We start from the raw sequence: 27,870 nt of genomic DNA on the forward strand, positions 1-27,870 counted from the left end.
CAAGAATCAAGCCACCAGATTCAGAAATCGTTGCCACCCCTCAACCATCAGACTCCTAAAAAGACTCAGAGACCCGTTTAAGGTTTTTTATTTTGCATATTATTTATTACTGAAATCTTTTTCTCTATTTGCATAGTCAGTTTGTTTAAATTTCTCACCAATACATTTTCTTGAGTACAGTTTTTTACACTACAGATAAGTAGAAATTCTTCCTGACCTCCAGTAAAAATAATCTCAGGGTTGTGTGATGACATGACATGTATGTACTCTGACAATATATTTGAACTTTAATGATTGTTCAGTACAATTTGGACTGATTGATAATCCAATATTTAGTTAATGTGTTTGACATTACAGAAACAGGTGCTTCAGTCCAATTTGACCCTGTCAATTCAAGTTATTTGTCTGTGTTTGGCCTACATCTCTCTAAATGTCTACAAAACTATCCACCTGTATTTTAACTGTGACAATCGTACCTGCTTCTATGACTTCCACTGGCAGCTTGTTCCATATATTCATCACCTTCTGTGCAAAAAAAGATACACCCTTTTCAATCTTTTTCCTTTCACCAAGGCCTCTAGTTTTAGATTCCCCTACCCTGGGAAAAAGATCACAACTATTTATCTCATCCAAGTCTCTCTTGATTTACAGACCTCCACAAATACTCCTCTTTACCTCCAACCTGCTCCACAGAGAAAAGTCCCAGCTGACCTATTTCTATGTAAATTGTGATATTGTTGAGGGGTGAGGTGGGGAAGAGCACATATTTGCATGTTCTGTTTAAAATAACCACTAGAACTATTCAATATGCATTTTTAAAAATAGGCACAATATATATATTTCCCCCCCCCCCCCCACCCCCACCCCCCCAGGAAGCAGTATTATCAATCATTGGAAAAGTCAATGAACAGGTCACAGTGCAAACAGTCATATAATCCACTTTACAAAAATAAATTAAAAATAGTGCATGAAAAGTCAAAGTAAGGTAGTGTCTTTGGTTCATTGATTATTCAGGAATCTGATGGCAGCGGCAGGGAAGAAGCTGTCCTTGTGCTCCCAAGTGTTTGTCTTTAAAGTCCTGTACCATTTTCCTGATGGTAGCAGTGTGTAGGGGGCTGGGTGATAGGGGTCCTTGAGGATAGAGGCTGCTTTCTTAAGACAACCCCTCTTGCAGATGTTCTCAATGGAGTGAAGCCTGGTGTCTGTGATGTCGCAGGCCGGGTTAACTTGAGCATTGGCAGGTCTGAACTAGACAGTGATGCAAACGAACAGAATGCTCTCCACAGTACACCTGTAGAAGTTTTTGAGAGTCTTCGATGACATACCAAATCTCCTCAAACAGCTCACAAAGTATAGCCGCTGCCGAGCCTTCTTTGTGATTGCATCAACATGTCCAGGACAGATCCTCAGAGATGTTGACACCAGGAATTTAAGTTCCTGCCCTCTCCACTACTGAGCCCTTGAAGAGGACTGGATCTTGTACTCCTGACTTCCTCCTGAAGTCAACAATCTTCTCCTTGGTATTGCAAACATTGAATGCAAGGTTGTTGACATGAGACCACTCAATGAGCTGATCTCTCTCCCTCTTGTACACTTCCTCAGTGCTGTTTGTGACTCTACCGACAACTGTGGTGTCATCGGCAAACTTGTAGATAGCTTTGGAATTGAGCCTGGCCACACATTGATAAGTGTATAGTGAATGTAGAGCAGTGGGCTAAGCAAACATCCTTGAGGTGCACCTGTGTTAATAGTCAGTGAGGAAAAGACATTGTTTCCAAATCATACAGACTGTGGTCTTCCAATGAGGGAGTCAGGATCCAGTTGCCCAGGATTTGAAGCTTCTAAACCAGCATTGAGGGAATAAATGTGTTGAAGGCTGAGCTGACATCTACAAAGAGCAGCCATATGTATGAATTTCTGTTTTCAAGGTGATCCAGAGCTGAATGGAGAGCCAGCGAAATTCCATTTGCTGTAGAGCAATTGTGACAATAAGCAAATTGCAGGGGTCCAGACTTTTGCTGTGGTACGTGTTAATTCTAACCATGGCCAGCCTCTCAAATCATTTCATTACAGTAGAAGTTAATGCTACTGAGCGACAGTCATTGAGGCAGCTCGCACTGCTCTTATTGGACACCAAGATAACTGATACCCTTCTGAAGCAGGAGGGAACCACTGACTTCAGCAATGAGAGGTTGAAAATGTCCATAAACACTCCAGCTAGATGGTTGGCATAGATTTTCTGTACCCTGCCAGGTATGTCGTCAGGGCCTGATGCTTTCCAAGGGTTCACCCTCTTGAATGATGTTCTGACATCAGCCTTTGAGACAGATATTACAGGGTCCTCTGCCTTTGCAGGGGATCTCATAGGCACTGTTGGGTTCTCCTTCTTAAAGCGGGCAGTGAAAGTGTTCAGCTCATCGAGTAAAGAAGTATCACAGCCATCTATGCTGTTCGCCCTCGCTTACTAGGCTGTCATGGCCTGCACACCCTGTCACGGCCTACACACCCTGTCACAGCTGGCCTGTATCTCTCTCTAGCTTCTTTTGGACTTGCCACTTTGGTCAGAGGTACCCTTCCGCAGGTCATACCTGGACTTCTTGTTGCGATCTGGATCCCCAGCCTTAAATGCCCTTGATTTCACCTTCAGCATGTTGTGAATCCTCTGATTCATCCAAGGCTTCTAGTTGGGGAATTCCCAGTGTTGGCCTTGAGGAAGTCGGTGACACCTGTTGCATATTCATGCAAGTCTATGGATGAGTCCAGTCCACCAATTCAAAGCAGTCCTACATATGCTTCTCCACCTCCCTTGACCATACTTTCGCCGTCTTCATTACTGGTGCTGCAAACCTCATTCTCTGCTTGTACACCAGGAATAGAATTACAGCCAGGTGGTCAGACTTGCCGGTGTAGTCATGGTATGGCCCAGGAGGCGTTCTTCATGATGGTGTAGCAGTGGTTGAGTGTGTTGGCTTCTCTGGTCTCACACGTGATGTGTTGGTGGTAATTTGTCAGAGTCTTCTCCAGGATGATCTGATTGAAGTCCCCTGCAATGACCAGAGTGCTCAGCTCTCCAGTGCCAGCTTGATGTTACCCTGGGGTGGAATGTACACTGCAACCAGGATAATGGCAGTGAACTCCCTCAGCAGGTAAAATGGGTAGCACTTCATTGCCAGATGTTCCAGGTTGGGGGGAGGAGGTCTGGGACATGACCATCACATCAGTGCCCCACAATGAGTTGATGATGACACAAATAACACCTCTCGTGGTTTTTCCTGATGCCAGTGTCCAGTCAGCGCGGTGGAGGGTGTAGCCCTTGGGCTGTATTGCCGTGTTTGCAATGTCCTCGTTTAACCATGTTTCAGTGAAGTGCATCACACGGCACTCTCTGATGTTGTAATCTGACTCAGAGTTCATCAAGTACGTTGGACAGCGGGATGGTAAAGAGCAGAAGCCTCAGGGACCAATGTTCTTATCTTAACCTGTGGCTCCCCCACCATCCCTGAATCTGCGTGGTTGGGTCTTCTTTAAATGTCATGGCAGCTACTAACCGATGAGTTGGAAATTTGCCTGCATTTAATAGACATCACACTGGCAAGGAAATTTACCTGCTTTTAATAGACATCACACTGGCAAAAATGGGAATTGTGTTTACACACATCTTTCGCCCCTTCCAACCACTTAAATGGCACTTTCCTCAGCAGCTGCAAGAGATCCAGCACCTGTCCTCTCAACTCTTTCCTTCCCACCAAGAAACCCAAATATTCTTCAGTTATTCACTTGCACTTCTTCCAAACTAGTACATTGCATTTGGCATTTACAATGTAATCGCCACCAGAGTGGCGAAATCAAGAAGGATTCCTGACATAGTACGTTGCCCAACCGATGAAAGGAGAAGCCATACTAGTATGGAGCCCCTGCGGCAATTTCAGACGTCTCGATGCAATGACACTGGACCGCTACCCAATCCCCCATATCCAGGATTTTGCAGCAAATCTTCACGGCACAAAACTTTCCTCCAAAGTTGACCTAATCCAGGGATACCATGAGATCCCTGCTATCATCACCCCATTTGGCCTGTTCGAGTTCTTATGTATGCTTGAAAAATGCGGCTCAGACCTTTCAGTGCCTCATGGATGTGGTCAGCAGAGACTTGCCTTTGCTCTTCATCTATCTCAATGACATCCTGGTAGCCAGCAGCTCGCCAGCAGAACACATGACGCACCTCCGCCAGCTGTTAACTCGCCTCGAACAGTTTGGCCTCACCGTTAACCCAGAGAAGTGTCCATTTGGCCTCACGGAAATAGACTTTCTGGGCCATAAGATCACCCCAGCCAGCGCCACCCCTTTACCAGACAAAGTTGATGCCATCCAGCAGTTCACCAGACCGACAAGGGGCTTCAAGAATTCATGGGCATGGTGAATTTCTACAAGAGGTTCATCCCTACAGCAGCCAAAATTACGCCCCCTCTCTTCATGTTAATGTCGGCCTCATCGAAGGAGCTTGAATGGATAGAGGAGACGCACAGTGCGTTCGAGCAGACTAAAGAAGCCCTGGCCCATACTACAATGCCAGTACACCCACAGATGGATGTACCAACAGCCCTCACAGTCGACTCGTCCAACACAGCCGTGGACGCGGTCCTGATGACTCATGGCAACCCATCATTTTCTTCAGTCAACACCTGTGGTTGCCTGAATTGAGGTACAGTGCATTTGACAAGAGGACAACTCGCCCTCTACCTGTCCGTCTGCCACTTCCTGGAAGGGCACCCATTCACTGTCTACACTGACCACAATCTGCTTACTTTTGCCTTCGCAAAGTCCTCCGACCTGTGCTCTGCCAACAATAGAGACAGTTATCCTATGCCTCGGAGTTCACCACTGCAATCTGGCACCTGTCCAGAAAGCACAACATGATTGCTGACGCACTTTCCAGGCCTATGTCACAGGACATCAACTACTGTGATCTGGCTTGGGCACAACAGAAAAACCCCGAGACACTCAGCTTCAGAAAGGTAATCACAGGATTGCAGCTCCAAGATCTCCCGCTTGATGCCAACGGCACTACACTCCTCTGCAACGTTTCCATTGGCCAGCCCCATCTTCTCATCCCTGCCCAGTGGAGGAGAATGGCTTTCAGCATAATCCACGGTTTAATCGCACCCCTCCATCTGCTCAACAGTGCAGCTAGTATCTGCAAAATTGGTTTGGCACGGCCTGCATCAACAAGTCACGAAGTAGGTGAAAAATTAAAGACATCCAAGGTCCACCAGCACACCAAGCATCAACTCTAATAGTTCGATGCCTCAATCTAAAGGTTCCAATATGTCCATCTTGACATAGTCGGACCCCTGCCAGGCTCGCGAGCGTCCCACTACCTGTTACAGTGATGAACAGATGCACTCACTGGCCAGAGGCCATACCCATCCCGGACGTCTCCACTGAGGCATGATCCAGGGCTTTCCTCACCACTTAGGTCTCCCGCTTCGGTGACCCGGCAGATGTTACAACTGACCAGGGAGCACAATTCCCGTCCACCCTGTGGACACAACTCTCCAGACTCCTGGCACCCAGCTATTCCATACCACAGCTTACCACCCTCAAGCCAATGGACTAGTCGAGTGCTTCCACCGCCACCTCAAATCGGCACTGATGGCACACATCCATAAGCCCAACTGGGTGGATGAACTTCCCTGGGTTCTCGAGGGCATTTACACGGCACCAAAGGACGACCTCAGGACCTCCTCAGCTGCACTAATCTATGGAGAGACCATCACAGTGCCTGGACAATTCCTCCTTCCAGCAACTAAGCATGACGCCAACACCATCGTAGTCCTTGAGAAGCTTCATGACAAACTGGATTCTATCGCACCACTGTGACACAGTCAACTGCCCTGCATCTACCCCCTGGACTTCTCTTCCTGTGAGTTTGTGTTCGTGCGCAGGGACACATACAGGACTCCCCTTGAATAACCAAGGCCCATATAAGGTGCTATAAAGAAACGCTTCAATGTTCGCCCTTGATAATGGGGGAAAAAAGAAGTTATTCATGCTGGATCATTTGAAACCAGTGCCTGTGGACATGTCGCACCCAGTGCAGGTCCCCCCACTAGTACATGGAGGTCGGCCACTGAAACAGCACACCTCTACCTTGACACATCCTGAGATTATTGAGGCTGGTTCGGGGGGGGGGGGGGGGGGTGGGGCGGTGGATGTGTGGCGATGCACAAGCTTGTAGTGGCGAACCTGCCCCACTTGTCCAGACCAGAGGTCACATACGCAAGCAGCGGGACATTAGGGGTGGGACTGAGATTGAGCTTAAAGGCAGCAGTGCAAGATTCAAAATAAAGCAATTGTGATACCAGAGCTCACAGCCAGTTATCTCAGTCTCTTCGCTGTGCTCATTCACCACACGCTGCACCATCTGTAAATGGAGGAAATAATAAGTAAGTTTGAAGACAGCACAAAAATTGATGGTGCTGTTGATGGGTGGCTCCAGGATGAAACTGGTAAATTGCAAGACAGGCAGAGAAATGGCAATTGAAGTTTAATCCTGAAAAATGTATTATACATCAGAATAAAGAAGACAAAGATATAAACGTTGAATGTTAAGACCCAAGGAAGTATCAAGGGACAAAGGGGCCTTAGTGTAGATGTTCAAAGATCACTGAAGGCAGCAGTACAATGAGAAAATTGGTGAAATCAGTCTACAACTAAGGTTTCTAAGAATAGGAAGGTTATGCTACAATCGAAATAGTATCTACATTTGTGAATCATCACATGATAGGAAGAATATAAATGTACTGAAAATATCACAGGGGGATTCACAAGGATGAATGTTTCCTAGGTGGAATATTTCCTAGGTGGAATGGTTCCGAGGTGGAATGGTTCCTAGGTGGAATATTTCCTAGGTGGAATGTTTCCTAGGTGAAATGTTTCCTAGGTGAAATGGTTCCTAGGTGGAATGGTTCCTAGGTGGAATGGTTCCTAGGTGGAATGGTTCCTAGGTGGAATGGTTCCTAGGTGGAATGGTTCCTAGGTGGAATGGTTCCTAGGTGAAATGTTTCAGCTACAAGCCTGATTGAACTGTACAAAGTTACAATAAGTATAGATAGAAGTAGAGGCTCTTACATTTAATAATTGTTCAGATGAGCACTTGAAATACCACAGCATAAAAGGCAATGGGCCAATGCTGAAAGCAGTGTTCATGGTGGACCAAAGGGCTCGCACTTAGATTGTATGCTAGTTTGAAACCAAATAGCAATAGCCAGAAATGAGACATTATTATAGTGGTGGGTTTTTTTTTAAATCATCAAATGGGTGCATTTAAGGCAGAAGTAAAACACAAAAGTCTCTCGACACCGGTGTTGAAGTGAAAAACACAATGCTGGAGAAACTCAGCAAGCAAAACAGTGTTATGGCTCTGCATGTGGAGAGGAAACAGGGTAGAGAGCTGGAGGAGAAAAAGGCAGAGGGATGGAGGAGAGGAAGAACAGGGAGTAAGTAGGCTAGCAGAATTCAGAAAAGTCGATATTAATGCCATCCAGCTGGAGAGGGCCGAGATGGAAAATTAGGTGAGGCTCCTCCAATTTACTGATGGTTTGACAGTACACAAAACCACGGACAGACACGACACCGCAGGAGTGGGCCACAGAGTTGAAATGGTTGGCTTTTATTTTCGACATATAATACAAACCCATTGACCTGTGTTGGAATATAGGGGTTAATTAATCATAGAAAATATGTAGAATATATGCTTATGTACTATTCAATTTGTATACATGAATCCAGTACTATGTAACAATTTAATATTTACCTCATGGTGAAGGGAAAGAGTAATGTAAGTAAGGGGCAGCCAGAGTATGTAGCAAAGTTGGCTGATTACAGTAGGTTTAGAATTGCCTGCTCCCAAAATGCAAAAGAGAGGATAGGTAGGAAACAATTTAGTAGGAAGGTTAAGGCAAAAGGAGGTGTTGATTAGCACAGGAGACGATGGCCAAACAAGAACAAAGAGAATCCTGACAGAGACTGTCAGAAACAAAGAGAATGGAAACTAACTCAGTAAGAAGGCTAAGACAGAAGGAGGTGTTGAGTAGAACAGAAGAATATGGCCAGATGAGGACAAAGAAATAATTAGAAATATCTGGGGTATGAATTGATTTCTGATCAAAACAACAGGATATTCTGGCCTTGAGGATTAAGATGGGAGCTCCACACCCCAGATATCTGCAGAGCAGGAAATTACTTGTGATAAATCTTATGCAAGAAATCTAGCAAAGAAAGCCAACTTTTGTTCTGTATGATAAGGTTGAGCTATATAAACTGTAGAGACTGGACAGTAGAGGTCAGTCTTGGGGAATAGCTCACTGTGCAGGTGACCTATGAACTAACAACTGAACCAGAGCTCTGTTAAGCTTTATTCTTGTGCTGTGTAATAACCTGATTGTTAAACCGAATACCTTCTCCTATCACTTCATTCAATGAGCACGCTGGACTCAGACGACACATAGACTAAATTGAGGGTAGGGTAAAGCCAGAGTCCGACACCTGCAACCCCCAGTAAGGTGGGCTTTTATTTTCGACATATAATACAAGCCCATTGACCTGCAACCCCCAGTAAGGTGGGAGGAAACATGAGCCCCCCACCCCCCGGGGGAACCCACACAGACCCTGGGGGTACGTACAAACACACAGCACCAGATTTGAACTCTGATCCCGATCGTTGGGGCTATAACAGCAGTGGACCATCCGCTCCACTAGCCTTGCTGTCCCGTTAAAGGGGAGATTTTACAGAGCCTCTTATAAAGCAGAGATTGATGGGTTCTGGATTAGCCCCGGGCATCAAAGGTTAATGGGGTGGTGGAGGGGCTGAGTGGGGAAATTGATCCATTGATGATTCAATGGAGGGGCCAGACTCGATGGGCTGAATAGCCGTTTTCTGGTCCACTGTTTTATGGATCTATAACCCATTGACTCCTGAATAAGATCTCTTCTGCTCTAGAGCCCCGAGTCTTGGCCAAAACTCTGCGCCCTGTCCCAGGCTCCATGTCCCCCCACCCCCCACCCCCCCTTCCCGGGTTCCCAGCGCGCCTAATACCCCACCCCCCCCCACTCCCCGGTAGGTCGGCATCTGCCCTTCCCTGGCACAGAGCCCCCGGCCCTCTGGATCCAGGCAGCCGGTACCTGGCCCTGCAGGCCGTCGGTGGCGACCTGCACCGCTCGCAGCGATCCTTTCCGCGGCGAAGCCATCGCACGTCCCATCCCGCCTCCGAGCGGTCGCCACGGCACCGTCGCCAAAGGCAGCCGCAGCCAGCCCGTGACGTCACTGCACGCGCGTGGCGGGGGGAGCTGCGCAGCCGCGCGCCCGGGAGCTGCGCTGCTGCGGGGCCGGGAGCTGCGCGTGCGTGCGTCCGTCTCCAACAAACCCCTGCCAGTAATGCACCCCCCATAATTCATTCAACCTGCCAATGCATCCTCCCCGTCTCAGCCTCCACCCCCACCTCGGTGCAAAACACGCAGACACACAACCAGACTTAACACACGTCCAGGCAAACAATACATGTGCAGGACAACTTCTCAGATATGCAAATCAATCAATGTTGTTTGATGAATAGGTGAGATGGTTAGTGGGAGCATTCTCTTCTTCCTCAGCCTGGTGTGTTGGTTCTGATCCTAGGGGGGACCCGCTGCAAGATGCTGTGTGCAGGTGGAAGGGGCCCTCACTGCTTTTGCACACCCTCTTCAGACAACCATCCAGATATCATGGGGGGGCGGGGGTGGGGAGGTACAGCAGCTTCAAAACGAGCCTGCAGCCGCGCAAGGACAGCTTCTTCCCCGCGGCCATCAGATTCCTGAATCCTTTCTTTGGCTTGGCTTCGCAGGCGAAGATTTATGGAGGGGTACTTTTTGTGCTCTATTTTTATTTATTTTTGGAGAGTGGTTTATATGAATGTTAGGGGAGGGAGACTCCAGTGATCCTCTCTGCCACGCTTATGGTCCTGTGGATTGACCTCGATCCATTTCCCTGCAGCAACTGTATCGTACTGAGATGCAGCCGGTCAGGATGCTCTCGATAGAGCTCCTGTAGAAGCTTGGCATTATGGTGTCCGGTAGCCTTGCCCACTACAGTCTTCTTGGGAAGTGCAGATACTTCTCGACAAGTGAGGAGATGTTGAGTGTCCATGATAGGTCACTAGTTAAGTGAACTCCAAGGAACTTGTGCTCTCCATTTTCTCTACTACAGAGTTGTTGATGGGTAGTGGAAGGTGGTCATTCCTGGTCCTCCTAAAGTCCATGATTATCTCCTTCATCTTGTCTACATTGAGACTCAGGTTGTTATTCTCGCATCATTTTCACAAGATTTTCCATCTCTGTCGTGCAATTCATTATTGCAGCTGATGAGGCCAATTACCTTTGAGTCTTCTGCAAATTTGTTGACACTGTTGGCGCTGGATCTGGCGATGCAGTCGTGAATCAGTAGCGTGAATAAGAACAGGCTGAGCATACAGTCCTGAGGTTCAGTGTGATGATTATCGACATTCTGCTACTGACCTGGATAGACTGTGGTCTTTCTGTTAGGAAGTCTAGAATCCAGTTGCAGAGAGAGATGTTGAGTCACAGCGAGGACAGCTTCTCCACCAGCCTCTGTGGAATGATCATATTAAATGCCAAGCTGAAGTCAATGAACACCACCACCAGGCTGAGGAACAGCTTCTTCCCACAGACAGTGAGAATGCTGAACGGCCAAAGGAACAGTTTATACTAACCATCTGAGACTCTCATATCCATGAAACAAAATGTATCTATCTATTTATTTATTTGTATAGATTTTCAATGTCATGAACATTTCACAAAATGTGTTGTTTTGGAGCAGAATCACAGTGCAAACATTTATAGAAATCAAATTACATTATTTTCTTTGGCTTGGCTTGGCGGACGAAGATTTATTGAGGGGGTAAATGTCCACGTCAGCTGCAGGCTCGTTTGTGGCTGACAAGTCCGATGCGGGACAGGCAGACACGGTTGCAGCGGTTGCAGGGGAAAATTGGTTGGTTGGGGTTGGGTGTTGGGTTTTTCCTCCTTTGTCTTTTGTCAGTGAGGTGGGCTCTGCGGTCTTCTTCAAAGGAGGTTGCTGCCCGCCGAACTGTGAGGCGCCAAGATGCACAGTTTGAGGCGAGATCAGCCCACTGGCGGTGGTCAATGTGGCAGGCACCAAGAGATTTCTTTAGGCAGTCCTTGTACCTCTTCTTTGGTGCACGTCTGTCTCGGTGGCCAGTGGAGAGCTCGCCATATAACACGATCTTGGGAAGACAATGGACCTCCATTCTGGAGACGTGACCTACCCAGCGCAGTTGGATCTTCAGCAGCGTGGATTCAATGCTGTCGGCCTCTGCCATCTCAAGTACTTCGATGTTAGGGATGAAGTCACTCCAATGAATGTTGAGGATGGAGCGGAGACAACGCTGGTGGAAGTGTTCTAGGAGCCATAGGTGATGCCAGTAGAGGACCCATGATTCGGAGCCGAACAGGAGTGTGGGTATGACAACGGCTCTGTATACGCTAATCTTTGTGAGGTTTTTCAGTTGGTTGTTTTTCCAGACTCTTTTGTGTAGTCTTCCAAAGGAGCTATTTGCCTTGGCGAGTCTGTTGTCTATCTCGTTGTCGATCCTTGCATCTGATTAAATGGTGCAGCCGAGATAGATAAACTGGTTGACCGTTTTGAGTTTTGTGTGCCCGATGGAGATGTGGGGGGGGGGGGCTGGTAGTCATGGTGGGGAGCTGGTTGATGGAGGACCTCAGTTTTCTTCAGGCTGACTTCCAGGCCAAACATTTTGGCAGTTTCCGCAAAACAGGACATCAAGCACTAAAGAGCTGGCTCTGAATGGGCAACTAAAGTGGCATCGTCTGAAAAGAGTAGTTCACGGACAAGTTGCTCTTGTGTCTTGGAGTGAGCTTGGAGGCGCCTCAGATTGAAGAGACTGCCATCTGTGCGGTACCGGATGTAAACAGCGCCTTCATTGTTGAGGTCTTTCATGGCTTGTTTCAGCATCATGCTGAAGAAGATGGAAAAGAGGGTTGGTGCGAGAACACAGCCTTGCTTCTCGCCATTGTTAATGGAGAAGGGTTCAGAGAGCTCATTGCTGTATCTGACCCGACCTTGTTGGTTTTCGTGCAGTTGGATAACCATGTTGAGGAACTTTGGGGGGCATCCAAGGTGCTCTAGTATTTGCCAAAGCCCTTTCCTGCTCACGGTGTCGAAGGCTTTGGTGAGGTCAACAAAGGTGATGTAGAGTCCTTTGTTTTGTTCTCTGCACTTTTCTTGGAGCTGTCTGAGGGCAATGACCATGTCAGTAGTTCCTCTGTTTGCGCGAAAGCCACACTGTGATTCTGGGAGAACATTCTCGGCGACACTATAATAAATAATACATAATAAATAAATATATATATTGCTAGAAAAAGATAAAGTAAGGTAGTGTCACTAGTTCATTCTTCATTCAGGAATCTGATGGCAGAGAGGAAGAAGCTGTCTTTGTGCTGCTCAGCGCTCACCTTCATTCTCTGTACCTCCCTCCCAACGGTGGCAGAGGGAAGAGGGTATTGCCGAGTGGAGGGGATCCTTGAGGATAGAAGCTACTTTCTTAAGACACCGCCTCTTGTAGATGTCCTCAATGGAGTGAAGATTAGTGCCCGTGATGTTGCAGGCTGATTTAATATCTCTGGAGTTTTTTTTCTTGTCTTGAGCATTGATACCTCTATACCAAACAGTTATGCAACCAGCCAGAATGCTCTCCACAGTACACCTGTAGAAGTTTCTTTGTAGGACCCCCACCTCCCGCAGTTTTCAGCCTTGTTAATGCATCAGGACCAATCTTCTTATGACTCCCTTCTCTGCTCTTCCGTCACCACCCTTTCTTACAGCACTCTATTCTGTGAAGGTTAAAAAAAACTGTTTCGGGCCCAGAGGACCCCAAAACCCAGCAACAATAGAAATTCACCAAGACAAATGGTTACTTAAACAAAAGTTACTTTTAAGTTTTTTTAAACATAAAAACAGGATCAAACTTGAACTTATTACTATTAATTTTTTTATTTTTCACACCATAAACCACATTGACCAAGATACATACATTTTCCTTTTCAAATATATACAGTGTCATTTTCTCCCCCCCCTCCCTCCTCCCATCCCACCCTCCCTACCTCCCCCCCCATTCATTTAAAGTACAGAATCTAAGATACATTAAACCAGTCAAACAATGTTGTCATTCAATAAAAATAAACAAGAAATTCCACTGAGTCAATTCTTTTCATTTCCTTCTCCTTTCATTAATTTAGGTGCTAGATGTCCCCGGTAGGTTTTCTCTATTGTGTTTCATGTAAGGCTCCCATATTTGTTCAAATATTTCAATATTATTTCTTAAATTATATGTTATTTTTTCTAATGGAATACATTTATTCATTTCTATATACCATTGTTGTATTCTCAAGTTATCTTCTAATATCCAAGTTGACATAATACATTTTTTTGCTATGGCAAGAGCTATCATAACAAATCTTTTTTGTGCACCATCCAAATCAAGTCCAAATTCTTTGTTTTTTATGTTACTTAGGAGGAAGATCTCTGGGTTTTTTGGTATATTGTTTTCTGTAATTTTATTTAATATCTGGTTTAGATCTTCCCAAAAGTTTTCCACTTTCTCACATGTCCAGATTGCATGAATTGTTGTTCCCACTTCTTTTTTACAAAAAAAACATCTGTCAGATACTGTTGGGTCCCATTTATTTAACTTTTGAGGTGTAATGTATAGCCTGTGTATCCAGTTATATTGTACCATACGTAACCTCGTGTTTATTGTATTTCTCATAGTTCCAGAGCATAACTTCTACCATGTTTCCTTCTTTATCTTTATGTTTAAATCTTGTTCCAATTTTTGTTTAGTTTTACCATTTGTTTCCTCATTCTCCTTTTCTTGCAGTTTAATATACATATTTGTTATAAATTTTTTGATTATCATTGTATCTGTAATCACATATTCAAAATTACTTCCCTCTGGTAACCTCAGACTACTTCCCAATTTGTCCTTCAAGTAGGAACTCAGTTGGTAGTATGCCAAAACTGTATCTTGAGTTATATTATATTTATCCTTCATTTGTTCAAAGGATAGTAATTTATTACCTGAAAAACAATTTTCTATTCTTTTGATCCCTTTTTTCTCCCATTCTCTAAAGGAAAGGTTATCTATTGTAAAAGGGATTAACTGATTTTGCATCAGCATTAGTTTTGGTAATTGGTAATTTGTTTTATTCCTTTCTACATGAATTTACTTCCAAATATTGAGCAGATGATGTAATACTGGAGAATTCCTACGTTGTACCAATTTTTCATCCCATTTATATAATATATGTTCAGGTACCTTCTCCCCTGTTTTATCTAGTTCTAATCTAGTCCAATCTGGCTTTTCCCTTGTCTGATAAAAATCTGATAGGTATCTTAATTGTGCGGCTCTATAATAATTTTTAAAGTTTGGCAGTTGTAAGCCTCCTTGTTTATACCATTCTGTTAATTGATCTAGTGCTATCCTCGGTTTCCCCCCTTTCCATAAAAATTTCCTTATTATTTTCTTTAACTCCTTGAAGAATTTCTCTGTCAAGTGTATTGGCAATGCCTGAAATAGGTATTGTATCCTTGGGAAAATGTTCATTTTAATACAGTTTATCCTTCCTATTAGTGTTAGTAGTAAATCTTTCCATTGCTCTAAATCGTCCTGTAATTTTTTCATTCGTGGATAATAATTGAGTTTATATAGATGGCCGAGGTTTTTATTTATTTGTATATCTAGGTATCTTATTGCTTGCATTTGCCATCTGAATGGTGATTCCTTCTTAAATTTTGAAAAAATCTGCGTTATTCATTGGCATTGCTTCACTTTTATTTGCGTGAATCTTGTAACCCGACACTTCTCCATATTCCTTCAATTTCTTATGTAATTCTTTTATTGATAATTCTGGTTCTGTTAAATATACTATAACATCATTTGCAAATAAACTGATTTTATATTCCTTGTCTTTTTTTTAATCCCTTTTATTTTATTTTCTGTTCTTATCAATTCTGCTAGTGGTTCTATAGCTAACGCGAATAATAAGGGTGATAGTGGGCATCCCTGCCGTGCTGACCTGCTTAAGTTAAATTGCTTTGATATATATCCATTTACTGTCACTTTCGGCAATGGCCCCTTATATAATGTTTAATCCAATTAATATACTTCTCTGGTAAACTGAATTTTTGCAATACTTTGAATAAATAATTCCATTGTACTCTGTCAAAGGCCTTCTCTGCGTCTAAAGCAACTGCTACTGTTGGTGCTTTACTCCCTTCTACTGCATGAATTAAGTTAATAAATTTACAAATATTGTCTGTTGTCTGTCTTTTTTTAATAAATCCAGTTTGGTCTAGATTTACCATTTTAGGTACATAATCTGCTAATCTGTTTGCTAATAGTTTAGCTATTATCTTATAATCTGTGTTAAGTAATGATATTGGTCTATATGACGCTGGTGCGAGTGGATCTTTCCCTGCCTTTGGTATTACTGTAATTATTGCTGTTTTGCATGAATCTGGTAAGCTTTGTGTTTTGTCAATCTGGTTGATTACTTCCAGGAGAGGAGGAATTAATAAATCTTTAAATGTTTTATAGAATTCTATTGGGAATCCATCTTCTCCTGGTGTTTTATTATTTGGTAGTTTTTTTATTATCTCTTGTATTTCTACTATTTCAAATGGTTCTGTTAATTTATTTTGTTCCTCTATTTGTAATTTTGGTAGTTCAATTTTAGTTAAAAATTCATCTCTTTTGTCTTCTTTCCCTTCATTTTCAGTTTGGTATAATTGTTCATAGAATTCTCTGAAGTTTTCATTAATCTCCGTTGGATTATATGTGATTTGTTTGTCTTTTTTCTTTGATGCCAATATCATTCTCTTAGTTTGTTCTGTCTTAAGCTGCCATGCGAGAATTTTGTGCGTTTTTCCCCTAGTTCATATTTCTGTTTTGTCTTCATTATGTTCTTCTCCACCTTATATGTTTGTAGTGTTTCATATTTTATTTTTTTATCTGCCAATTCTCTTCTTTTAGTTGTATCTTCCTTCATTGCTAATTCTTTTTCTATATTTACTATTTCCCTTTCCAACTGCTCTGTTTCCTGATTATAGTCCTTCTTCATCTTGGTTACATAACTTATTATTTGCCCTCTGATGAACGCTTTCATTGCGTCCCATAGTATAAACTTATCTTTTACTGATTCCGTATTTATTTCAAAGTATATTTTAATTTGTCTTTCAATTAATTCTCTAAAATCCTGCCTTTTAAGTAGCATGGAGTTTAATCTCCATCTATACATTCTTGGAGGGATGTCCTCTAACTCTATTGTCAATATCAAGGGTGAATGGTCCGATAATATTCTAGCTTTATATTCTGTTTTTCTTACTCTGTCTTGCATACGAGCTGATAACAAAAATAGGTCTATTCTTGAGTATGTTTTATGTCTACCCGAATAATATGAATATTCCTTTTCCTTTGGGTGTTGTTTCCTCCATATATCCAAAAGTTTCATTTCTTCCACCGATTTAATTATAAATTTGGTTACTTTGTTCTTTCTGTTAATTTTTTTCCCAGTTTTGTCCATATTTGAATCCAAATTCAGGTTGAAATCCCCTCCTATTAATAGGTTCCCTTGCGTATCTGCTATCTTCAAAAAAATATCTTGCATAAACTTTTGATCTTCTTCGTTAGGTGAATATACATTGAGTAGATTCCAAAACTCCGAATATATCTGACATTTTATCATTACATATCTCCCTGTTAGATCTATTATTTCCTCTTCTATTTTAATTAGTACATTTTTACTGATTAATATAGCTACTCCTCTAGCTTTTGAATTATACGATGCTGCTGTTACATGTCCTACCCAATCTCTCTTTAATTTCTTATGCTCCATTTCAGTTAAATGTGTTTCTTTCACGAATGCTATATCAATTTTTTCTTTTTTCAGTAAATTTAGCAGTTTCTTCCTTTTGATTTGGTTATGTATTCTGTTAATATTTAAAGTTATATAGTTCAACGTAGCCATTTCATACTTTGTTTATCTTCCCTTTCCGTTTCCTCATCATCACCTTTCCTTCTTATCTATTTCTGCTTTCTTGTTTTGAACACTTTGTAAGACAACATTTCTACAATATCAAACATTTCCCTTATTCTCCTATCTAAAACTTCTTTAATCCCATTCTCCCCTCCCCCTCCTGAGTTGCCCTTTATCCCTTGTCGGGCAACCACATCCCTCTCAATTTGGATTTGCGAATTCACTCGCAAGCGTCAACTGATTTTGCAGTGACCGTAACTCCTCCCCACCCAGCCCCCACCCCGGAAAAGATTTCAATTTTCATATATAACAAAGGTCACTCTTTTAATTCCCTCCTTATTTCCTCTGTTCCCTTTCATTCCCTTATTAATTCTTATCTATACTCTATATATTTTCCTCTAAATACGGATACACTCATGTACACACATATATACATACACATCTATATATATATATATTTTTCTTTGGCTTGGCTTCGCGGGCGAAGATTTATGGAGAGGGTAAAAGTCCACGTCAGCTGTAGGCTCGTTTGTGGCTGACCAGTCCGATGCGGGACAGGCAGACACGGTTGCAGCGGCTGCAGGGGAAAATTGGTTGGTTGGGATTGGGTGTTGGGTTTTTCCTCCTTTGCCTTTTGTCAGTGAGGTGGGCTCTGCGGTCTTCTTCAAAGGAGGTTGCTGCCCGCCAAATTGTGAGGCGCCAAGATGCACGGTTTGAGGCGATATCAGCCCACTGGCGGTGGTTAATGTGGCAGGCACCAAGAGATTTCTTTAGGCAGTCCTTGTACCTTTTCTTTGGTGCACCTCTGTCATGGTGGCCAGTGGAGAGCTCGCCATATAACACGATCTTGGGAAGGCGATGGTCCTCCATTCTGGAGACATGACCCACCCAGCGCAGCTGGATCTTCAGCAGCGTGGACTCGATGCAGTCGACCTCTGCCATCTCGAGTACTTCGACGTTAGGGATGAAAGCGCTCCAATGGATGTTGAGGATGGAGCAGAGACAACGCTGGTGGAAGCGTTCTAGGAGCCGTAGGTGATGCCGGTAGAGGACCCATGATTCGGAGCCGAACAGGAGTGTGGGTATGACAACGGCTCTGTATATGCTTATCTTTGTGAGGTTTTTCAGTTGGTTGTTTTTCCAGACTCTTTTGTGTAGTCTTCCAAAGGCGCTATTTGCCTTGGCGAGTCTGTTGTCTATCTCATTGTTGATCCTTGCATCTGATGAAATGGTGCAGCCGAGATAGGTAAACTGGTTGACCGTTTTGAGTTTTATGTGCCCGATGGAGATGTGGGGGGGCTGGTAGTCATGGGGGGAGCTGGCTGATGGAAGACCTCAGTTTTCTTCAGGCTGACTTCCAAGCCAAACATTTTGGCAGTTTCCGCAAAGCAGGACGTCAAGCGCTGAAGAGCTGGCTCTGAATGGGCAACTAAAGCGGCATCGTCTGCAAAGAGTAGTTCACGGACAAGTTCTCACACCAACCCTCTTTTCAATCTTCTTCAGCATGATGCTGAACCAAGCCATGAAAGACCCCAACAATGAAGACGCTGTTTACATCCGGTACCGCACGGATGGCAGTCTCTTCAATCTGAGGCGCCTGCAAGCTCACACCAAGACACAAGAGAATATATATATATATATATATATATATATATACATACCCATATACACACATACATATAGTTCGTGGTCATTTTTACTCTCATTACGTCTTCATCTCTCTGCTTGTTTTGTAGTTATTCTGCAAATTTTCGTGCTTCCTCCGGATCCGAGAATAGTCTGTTTTGTTGCCCTGGAATAACTATTTTAAGTACCGCTGGGTACTTTAACATAAATTTATATCCTTTTTTCCATAGGATCGCTTTTGCTGTATTAAACTCCTTCCTCTTCTTCAGGAGTTCAAAACTTATGTCTGGATAAAATTTTTGACCTTTGTATTCCAGTGGCTTTTTGTCTTCTCTTATTTTCTTCATTGCTTTCTCCAATATATTTTCTCTTGTTGTATATCTTAAGAATTTTACTAAAATGGATCTTGGTTTTTGCTGCGGTTGTGGTTTCGGGGCTAGTGTTCTATGTGCCCTCTCTATTTCCATTTCTTCCTGTAATTCTGGTCTTCCTAGGACCCTGGGGATCCAATCTTTTATAAATTCTCTCATATTCTTGCTTTCTTCATCTTCCTTAAGGCCCACTATCTTTATATTGTTTCTTCTATTATAGTTTTCCATTATATCTATCTTCTGAGCTAACAGCTCATGTGCCTCTTTAACTTTTTTATTAGATTCTTCTAATTTCTCTTTTAAGTCCTCTACTTCCATTTCTACGATTATTTCTCATTCTTCCACATTATCCACTCTTTTTCCTATCTCTGATATGACCATCTCTATTTTATTCATTTTTTCTTCTGCACTCTTAATTCTTCTTTTTATTTCATTAAATTCTTGTAATTGCCATTCTTTTACTGATTCCATATATTCTTTAAAAAAAAATCCATTGTCCTGCCTTTCCCTTCTTCTTCCATTTCTCGATGTTCTTCTTCTTCTTCTTCCTCTGGGTTGGCCATCTGTTGTTTCCTTGTTTTCTTTTTGCTCTCTTCTTGTTCTCATTGTTTTCTCTGTTCTCTTCCTGTTGCTTGTGGCAGCTGTCACTCTCAGCTGTGGAGATCGACTCCTCAGCTGTTCCCCCCTCCCGTCAGTTTGTTTTTTTTCATGCGCATCGCGCATGCGCGAGGAGCCGCACATGTGCGGTTGCGCACTTTTACTCGGCTCCGCGAGCCATTTTTGTAGTCCCAAGCTCGGGACTTCCACCGACCTTAGGGAGCGGGCTTCCCTCTCCGCGGCGGGCCTCCTCGGACAGGTAAGGCCTTCACCTTCTTCTTCCGACGTTCTTTCATCTTCTCTTCTTCCCGTTGCTTTTGACTTTTCTCTCTTCGCTGCCATTTTCTTCTCACCTTTACTTTTACTTTGTTTTAATTTTTATTCTTGTACCTTTGTGTTTTGTGTGTTTTTTTTCAACTTTTCCGGAGAGGGCTGTGTTTGATTCCCCATGGCTGCCCCGCCACGTGGCGATACAAGCGGGGCCGGTTCACCATTGTGTTTGTTTGTTACCTCCACGAAACCCCCCCCCTTACAATCTATCTCCTTTAAAAACATATTTATATATAATATAAAATATAATATACCCATCACAAAACCCTTTCCAGAAATAAAGGCTTTCCACATAAATCTGCAATTTGCATATCCTTCTTCCAATCTTTTGTACCGTGTTTTGGTCTCTACATTATAGAAATCCTTTGAGCCCTTTGCAGAAGCATGCATTCAGTCTGCAGGAGTGATCATGAGCTTCCCTATTGCTGGCTCCTTTAATTCTCCACCTTACACCCACTCTGACCTATCTATCAGTGATCGACACTGATATAAACAGGCTTAATTCAAACTTGAGGAACTGTACCTCAACCTCAACCTCCAGACTCAACAATGAATTGTTCAACTTCAGGTAACTCACCTTCTCTGCTCCAAAACTGCTGTCATCATCTGTGATACTGGTTCAGTCTTTCTCTTTCTCTTTCTCTTTCCAATCATGCAGCCTGTCCCTCAGTGTATGTCCCACCTCCCAGCATTTCACAAAAGGTTATGCTTCTTTACTTTCAGTCAAACTACTGTTATTGACACAGCACAGCCCTGGCCTCACCCTTTGACAGGAATTACTTTTGACTTCTCTGCTTTCTTGGCAAACAAAACTTGCCATGGGGAAAAAAATGTTAGTGAAAGGTTTTAGGGACAGGCTGGAGGACTGGACAGGTATACAACATACAGATATCCAACTTAAATCTGAGGAACTGAAAGTGTTACACTTTGGGAAGAGGGATGAATAGGAAGTCATGACAATCCATCATAAAGCTTTTATTTTGACCATAACTTACGTATTCTGTCCAGTTTTGGGTAATGGCCTGAAAGCACTGGAGAGGGTGTAAAAGAAACCTTCTGAAAATATTTCAGGGATAAGAAAATGTAGGTAAATATATTGCAGCAGCCGCAGTTGAATAGTTGCAAGGGGTCTGCTAGAAATGTCTAAAATCATGAATCCATCGAAAAGGAAGTTTGAGGAAAATGCTTTTGCTCAGAAAGTCAGTAATCAAACAATGTGGTGATCATCATTCATTATTTATAATTGACGTTAACAACTGTAATGGAGGATTTAAACCAATGGAAGGCTGAGTATCAGTAACCTACTTTGAGAATAATGTATGACACACTCTAAATTCCACCATGGGGCCCAGAGTTGCATGTGTGAATCAGCAGACATAATCTACTTTACACCACGAGGCCCAGAGATGCAGTTCTTTTGTTGGTCGCAGACTGCCATTTATTCAAAGTGATAAGCTGTGAGTAATAATTTTGGGTAATATAACCCATGGTCCCACTGCTGAAGTTTCAGACTCTCTGAGGGGTGGAAACGTCTCTCAGCAAGAAGAACTTCTAGAGTCCAACCAACATCCCGGTCGGGGGAGGTGGAGAGGCTGCTCCCGGCGCCCAGACAACCTACTACAAGTGTGCGGTTGTTGCCTTGCCTCGGCAGTTGGGACCAGTCCAAGCGTTGATAAGTATAATTGGGAAGGGCTTGGATATTGTAGTTTGAAATCAGCTTTAAATTTAGTAATAAAGATTTGTATAAGCTGAAGTGCTCTCGCGGCGTGTGTCTCTGTTTTCTTTCGGTAGCTCAAACACTGTGACCAATCTAAAACGAACAAAGTGAGAGGTACACGTTTACCCATGACAATGACCTAAAGGTATGGTAGTGTGTGATGTATCCAAACCGATAACATTAAAAAATAGGTAGGAGGTCATGTTGCATTGAGAATATTTGGCTTGTGGCCAAAAACTTGGTGCATGCGCGCATATACCTTGAAGGGAGTCCAAGGTGTTCACTGGGCTAATTCCTTGGATAAAATAGTGCTATCACCTGGCTAAAGAAATTATATCTTTATTATTTGGAGTTCAGAGAAATCAGTGGCGATCTTATAAAAGTATACAAAATACTGAGGGAGGCATGACAGGGATTATGTGGAGTCTATTTTATTAGTAAAATCTCAAATGAGGGACCTAGTTACAAGATTGGAGGATGGTTATTTAAAATTGATCTGCATTTTAACAACATAGAAGGTGGTGTTTCTCTAGAGTTCCCAGGGAAAGGAGGGGGGGGGGGGTGATGAAAGCATTGAGGGTATTTAAAGTACTGCCTCCTTTGAAGAAGACCGCAGAGCCTACCTCACTGACAAAAGGCAAAGGAGGAAAAACCCAACACCCAACCCCAACCAACCAATTTTCCCTTGCAACCGCTGCAATCGTGTCTGCCTGTCCCGCATCGGACTGGTCAGCCACAAACGAGCCTGCAGCTGACGTGGACTTTTTACCCCCTCCATAAATCTTCGTCCGCGAAGCCAAGCCAAAGAAAGAAAAGTATTATATAATTACAGAAATTATTTTTTTTCCAATGTACACTGGAAAAAAAAACATTATTTTGGAAGAAATCAATGAAAAGTATTACATTAGAACTCTACTGAAGAGAATTATCAACATCAGGGAAATCAGATCATTTTGTCAGTCGAATGAAGCGCTCCCAACAGTGTACCCTCCAGAGGAAGCATGGTCTCTCAAGTAAAATATCGGAGCGCTTTGTGTGGCACGGGCTGAAGAAGGAGGTGGTGGAATTGACCCAGGAACTGTACAAGGTGCCAGACCTCCAAGGTCCAGTGACACACGCGAGCCCCCATCCAGAACTTCGACCCGGCGGTTCACAGATTCCAACACATCCACGTTGATGTCATCGGGCCCCTGCCAGTGTCCAAGGTGGTTCGTTACGTCCTCATGGTAGTGGATCGGGCCACAAGGTAGCTCCATCCCGATTAAGGAGGCCTCCGTGGGGACGTGCGCCAGGACTCTGGTCAGCCAATGGATTGCCCATTTCGGAGTCCCGGCACACATCACTAGCGACAGAGGGGCACAGTTCACGTCTGCCCTGTGGACTCAGATGGCTAAGCTCCTGGGGATCAACCTCCACCACACCACAGCATACGACCCGCAGGTTGGTGGAGAGGCTCCACAGGCACCTGAAGGCATCGCTTATGGCCAGGCTCTCTGGACCAGACTGAGCGGACGAACTACCCTGGGTCCTCCTCGGGATTAAGACAGCACCCAAGGAGGACCTGCAGGCTTCAGCAGCGGAGATGGTCTATGGCGCACCGCTTTCCCTGCTGGGTAAGTTTTTCGGCCCAGACCCTGACACCACGGCTACTGACAAAAACCTGCTGGCGGACCACGCAGGCGACTGGCCTCCCTAGCTCCCCCACCCCCGGCACATCACGGCACCCAGCCGTTTCATCTCCCCAAAGAGTTCAACTTGGCCCAGTTTGTTTTCGTGCAGAGGGGACCACAAGGTCCATACAAGCTACAGAGACCATACAAGGGGCCATACAAAGTCTTGCACCGGTTCGGCAGAACCTTCACCCTGGACGTTGAGGGAGAGAGGAACTTTTTACGGTGGACCGCCAGTGCAGACAGCCGCGCCCAAGCACCGAGTCCAGCCGCCAAAGCGACAGAACGCGTTGCTGGTTCTGGGGGGAGGGGGGTGTTGTGTGGCGGCGCACATCCTAATGGTGAACCGGCCCCGCTTGTATCGCCACGTGGCGGGGCAGCCATGGGGAAATAGCATTGTCAGAGGTTTCTCTCTGACTCCAGCATCCCTTCCAGCGCCCACCCTGGGCAGCAATTATGTTGTCACAATGCACCAGGTGACTGAGCTCATGCTGCCCTTATAGGGACGTGCTGAATGTGAATAAAAAGACGTTAACGACCCTCAACGTGGTGGCTGTGTTTCTTCCACTGCTCACATCGCCACAAAAGAAAAGATAAAGGACAGAAAGGACAGAACTTCTGCAGTTGTATGTCATTTTTGTAAGAAACCTGGTCATGTTATTGCAAATTGTCTAGTATTGAAAAAGAAACAAGAAAATGAGGTTTTACCAGAAGCAGGTATTCAGACAGTTGAATTTAAGGAGACCAGATGTTCCAAACCTGGTAAGGATGTTATGGAAGTTTTCAAACCTTTTGTGTCAGAGGGCTTGGTTTCAGTAAAGGAGGGAGAATCACAGGTTCCAGTTAAAATCCTTAGAGATACCGGGGCTGCTCAGTCACTGTTGTTGGAAAATGTTTTAACTCTGGATCAGAAGACTGACAAAGGGGAGACAACTTTGATTAAAGGTGTTGGAGCTGAGGTAGAGTCATATCTCTTCACCACATAGTGCTGAATTCAGAATTAGTTAAAGGACCTGTTGTAGTAGGAGTAATTTCAAAGTTACCTATGCAGGGTGTCTCGTTTTTAATTGGGAATGATTTGGCAGAGGATAAAGTTGGGTCAGTTTTGAGATTAACAAATCGGCCTAGTAAGGATGAGGTTAAAGAGGATTGCGAAATATATCCTGCATGTGCTGTAACGAGGTCTGTAAGAAAATGATGAGAGCTGAAGAAGATCCAGTTGATAGAGACTTGCCCAGTACTGCTGAAGTACTTGTGAAAGAGCAGGGTCACTGTGAGAGTAAGGATTTTTCTTCGTCAAAGAAAGAGTTAATTAGGCAACAGAAAATAGATACAGACCGTGTTGTCTTAAGCAACAAAGCAGTAACTGAACAGGAGATTAAAGAAGTGGCTTGTGGATATCACTTGAAAGGTTGATGAGAAAATGGAAACCTCTTGATATTCTTGCCAATGAAGAGTGGGGAGTGATTCATCAGGTGGTTGTTCCTAAAAATTATCAGAAGGAAATATTAAATCTAGCCCATAGTACACCTTTAGGTGGTCATCTTGGTGTAAAGAAAACCAGGAATAAGATTTTGAGACAATTTTTCTGGTCTGATTTGAGGAAGGATGTTGTAAATTGGTGCTGGACATGTCACGTTTGTCAGGTTGTGGGGAAACCTAACCAGGGTCCTCCAGTGGCTCCATTACAACCTATTCCTGTTGTTGGGGAAACTTTCACTAGGATTATTGTAGATTGTGTAGGTCCCCTGCCAAAAACTAAGTCTGGGAATCAGTACTTATTAACAATTATATGTACAGCGTTGAGATTTCCAGAGGATATTTCATTGAGAAATATTAAAGCCAAAATGGTGGTAAAGGCTCTGGAAAGATTTTTCAGTTTTTGGATTACTGAAAGATATCCAGAGTGATCAAGGATCTAACTTTATGTCTGGGTTGTTTCAGAAGTTGGTTTATGAGTTGGGAATAAAACAGATCACTTCATCTGCATACCATCCTGAAACTCAGGGAGCTTTGGAAAGATTTCATTTTACTCTTAAAAATATGATGAGAATTTATTATCTGGAGAATGGAAAAGATTGGGACGAAGGTATTCATTCATTGTTATTTGCAACAAGGGAGGCTGTGCAGGGGTCATTAGGTTTCAACCCTTTTGAAATTGTGTTTCGGATACTTATTGCTTAGAAACGCTTGAGACATCGATGCATTAAGCGCGCATTTTATTCTATAGCTAACAATGGTAAAGGGTGAATGAATACAACATTCATGCACATGCATTAGGAACTTGAATGTGAATCTTTAATGTAAATTCTTTCTTTTTCACTTTGGTGGTAGCTTTAAATACAAATAATCTTTGGAAACATTAATAATAACTTTTTTGAAAAAATAGCTATAATTAGAATTTACAGCAGAAGAATTTTGGGGTTAAAATGTCTTTTTTGGGGCACATTCCTGTTTCAAACAGCAACCTTCCGATTCTGGTTGTTTGGAAAGGAGGGTGGGTATTTTGGTTTAAGGTGTCGGGTTTACAATGTTGCTATAACTTTAACTTCTGGTTAAGCTGTGTTACTGCACAGCTTCAAGGTGGCCACTTGGAGTTTGGTGATAATTTGTGCCTGCCTTTCTTCGTAACATTAATTAAAAAGCATGAATAATCTTATCAAAGTTCTTACTTGGAAGTGAAAGATTTAAACAACCCAATGAAGCAAAGGAGTCTTTGCACAATTGAGATCGGAGGTTGTTTTCTTACAAGAAACCCATATTTGTAGCTGTTGTAGCGACCTGCTACCTAGCAAGTGAACCGACACACAAAATGGTCAACTGACATGGTGAGCGTGGAAAGCCCACGCATACTAATGGCCTTCACTGGCCAGGAGCCTGCAAGGCGGGAACCATGGCCAATCAAAAACCAGCTCACTGGTGATGTCACATCCGCCCGCAGCAGCGGGAATACTGGGCCCAGTGGTGGGAAGCTAGGTCTATAAAAGCAGAACTGGAGTGATCAATAAATCAATCTTGACTTCACTTATATCTGTGTGTGTGTCATTCTTCTCTTGCTCTGCAGTAGTGCATCGCTACATTGGTGACCCCAACTGGTCCATTTGGAATTGGGACCTGAAGATGACTGATCCGTTTATGCTCCACGCAGTTTCGCTAAAACTGCCAATGTTCTGGACATCGTAACCTCTCAGGCAAAGTTCACCCACAACATAGCAGAATCCCCTTCCGAGTTCAACTCGACCAAACACAAGCATGGGGTGAGGCATCACATTCTCATAGAGTGGCCTCTGATTCACACCAGGGTACGTCGCCTCCCTCCAGAAAAACTCAACCTTGCAAAAGAAGAGTTCAAGAACATGGAGGAGATGGGGATCGTGCGGTGCTCGGACAGCTCCTGGGCCTCCCTACTGCTCATGATGCCCAAGGCAGCAGGAGGTTGGAGGTCATGCGGAGACTACCACTGCTGAGCAAGGCCAACATGCCAGACAGACATCCTATACTGCACATACAGGATTCCATAGCAAATCTACAGGGAGCCCGCATATTCTCCAAAGTCAACCTCATCCTGGGCTATCACCAGATCCTGGTCCACCCAGACGACATCCCAAAGACCACCTTCATCATCCCATTTGGCCTGTTAAGAGTTCCTGAGGAAGCCCTTCGGACTCAAAAACACAGCCCAGACGTTCCAGAGGCTGATGGCCGCAGTGGGACAGGATCTCAAATTTGCATTCATCTACTTGGATGACATCCTAGTCACCAGCCAAGACCGCAAGGAACACGCAGCCCACCTGCGACAGTTATGCACCCGACTGAGTGACTTTGGCCTAACAATCAACCTGGCCAAATGCCAGTTTGGGCTCAAAACCATCGACTTCCCGGGCCACAGGATTAACAGGCTTGAAGCAACGCCACTGCCTTTGAATGTAGAAGCTATCAGAAACTTCAATAAACCTCACATGATGAAGGGCCGACAAGGATTTGCAGGTATAATCAACTCTTACCACCATTTCATATCAGCAGTGGCCCACATCATGCGCCCCTTGTTCACATTAATGGCAGGGAAGAAGAAAGAAGTCACCTGGGACAAGGAATTATTGGCAGCCTTCAAGAAGGTGAAGGAAGCACTGGCCCATGCCACTTTGCTGGTACACCCCAGGGCAGACGTCCCAATAGCCCGCATGGTGGACATATCTAGCATGGTGGTCAGAGGAGTGCTAGAACAATTGGTTGAGGGACAATGGTGGCCTCTGGCTTTCTTCAGCAGGCACCTTCGACCACCCGAGCTGAAATATAGTGCCTTTGACCAAGAGCTCTTGGCATGGTATCTCACAGTCCAACACTTCTGCTACTTTCTGGAAGGAAGACAATTCAAAGCCTTTATGGACCATAAACCAGACTTTTGCATTTAGTATAAAGTGTCAGACCC

The 27,870-nt window shown here is 43.8% G+C and overlaps 1 protein-coding gene across 2 annotated transcripts in view; it reads right to left on the reverse strand.

Annotated features, from left to right (window-relative positions):
* nphp1 (nephronophthisis 1) overlaps positions 1–9,315 on the reverse strand; it is a 117,517-nt gene extending 108,202 nt beyond the window's left edge. For both annotated transcript variants that reach the window (XM_069887656.1, XM_069887655.1), the window contains exon 1: positions 9,184–9,315. In XM_069887656.1, the coding sequence (XP_069743757.1) occupies positions 9,184–9,261 (78 nt within the window). In that variant the 5' untranslated portion in view covers positions 9,262–9,315. The remainder of the gene's footprint in view (positions 1–9,183) is intronic.
* Positions 9,316–27,870: the final 18,555 nt, after the last annotated feature.

This window comes from Narcine bancroftii, chromosome 6, assembly GCF_036971445.1.
Source record: "Narcine bancroftii isolate sNarBan1 chromosome 6, sNarBan1.hap1, whole genome shotgun sequence".
NCBI classification, from domain to species: Eukaryota; Metazoa; Chordata; class Chondrichthyes; order Torpediniformes; family Narcinidae; genus Narcine; species Narcine bancroftii.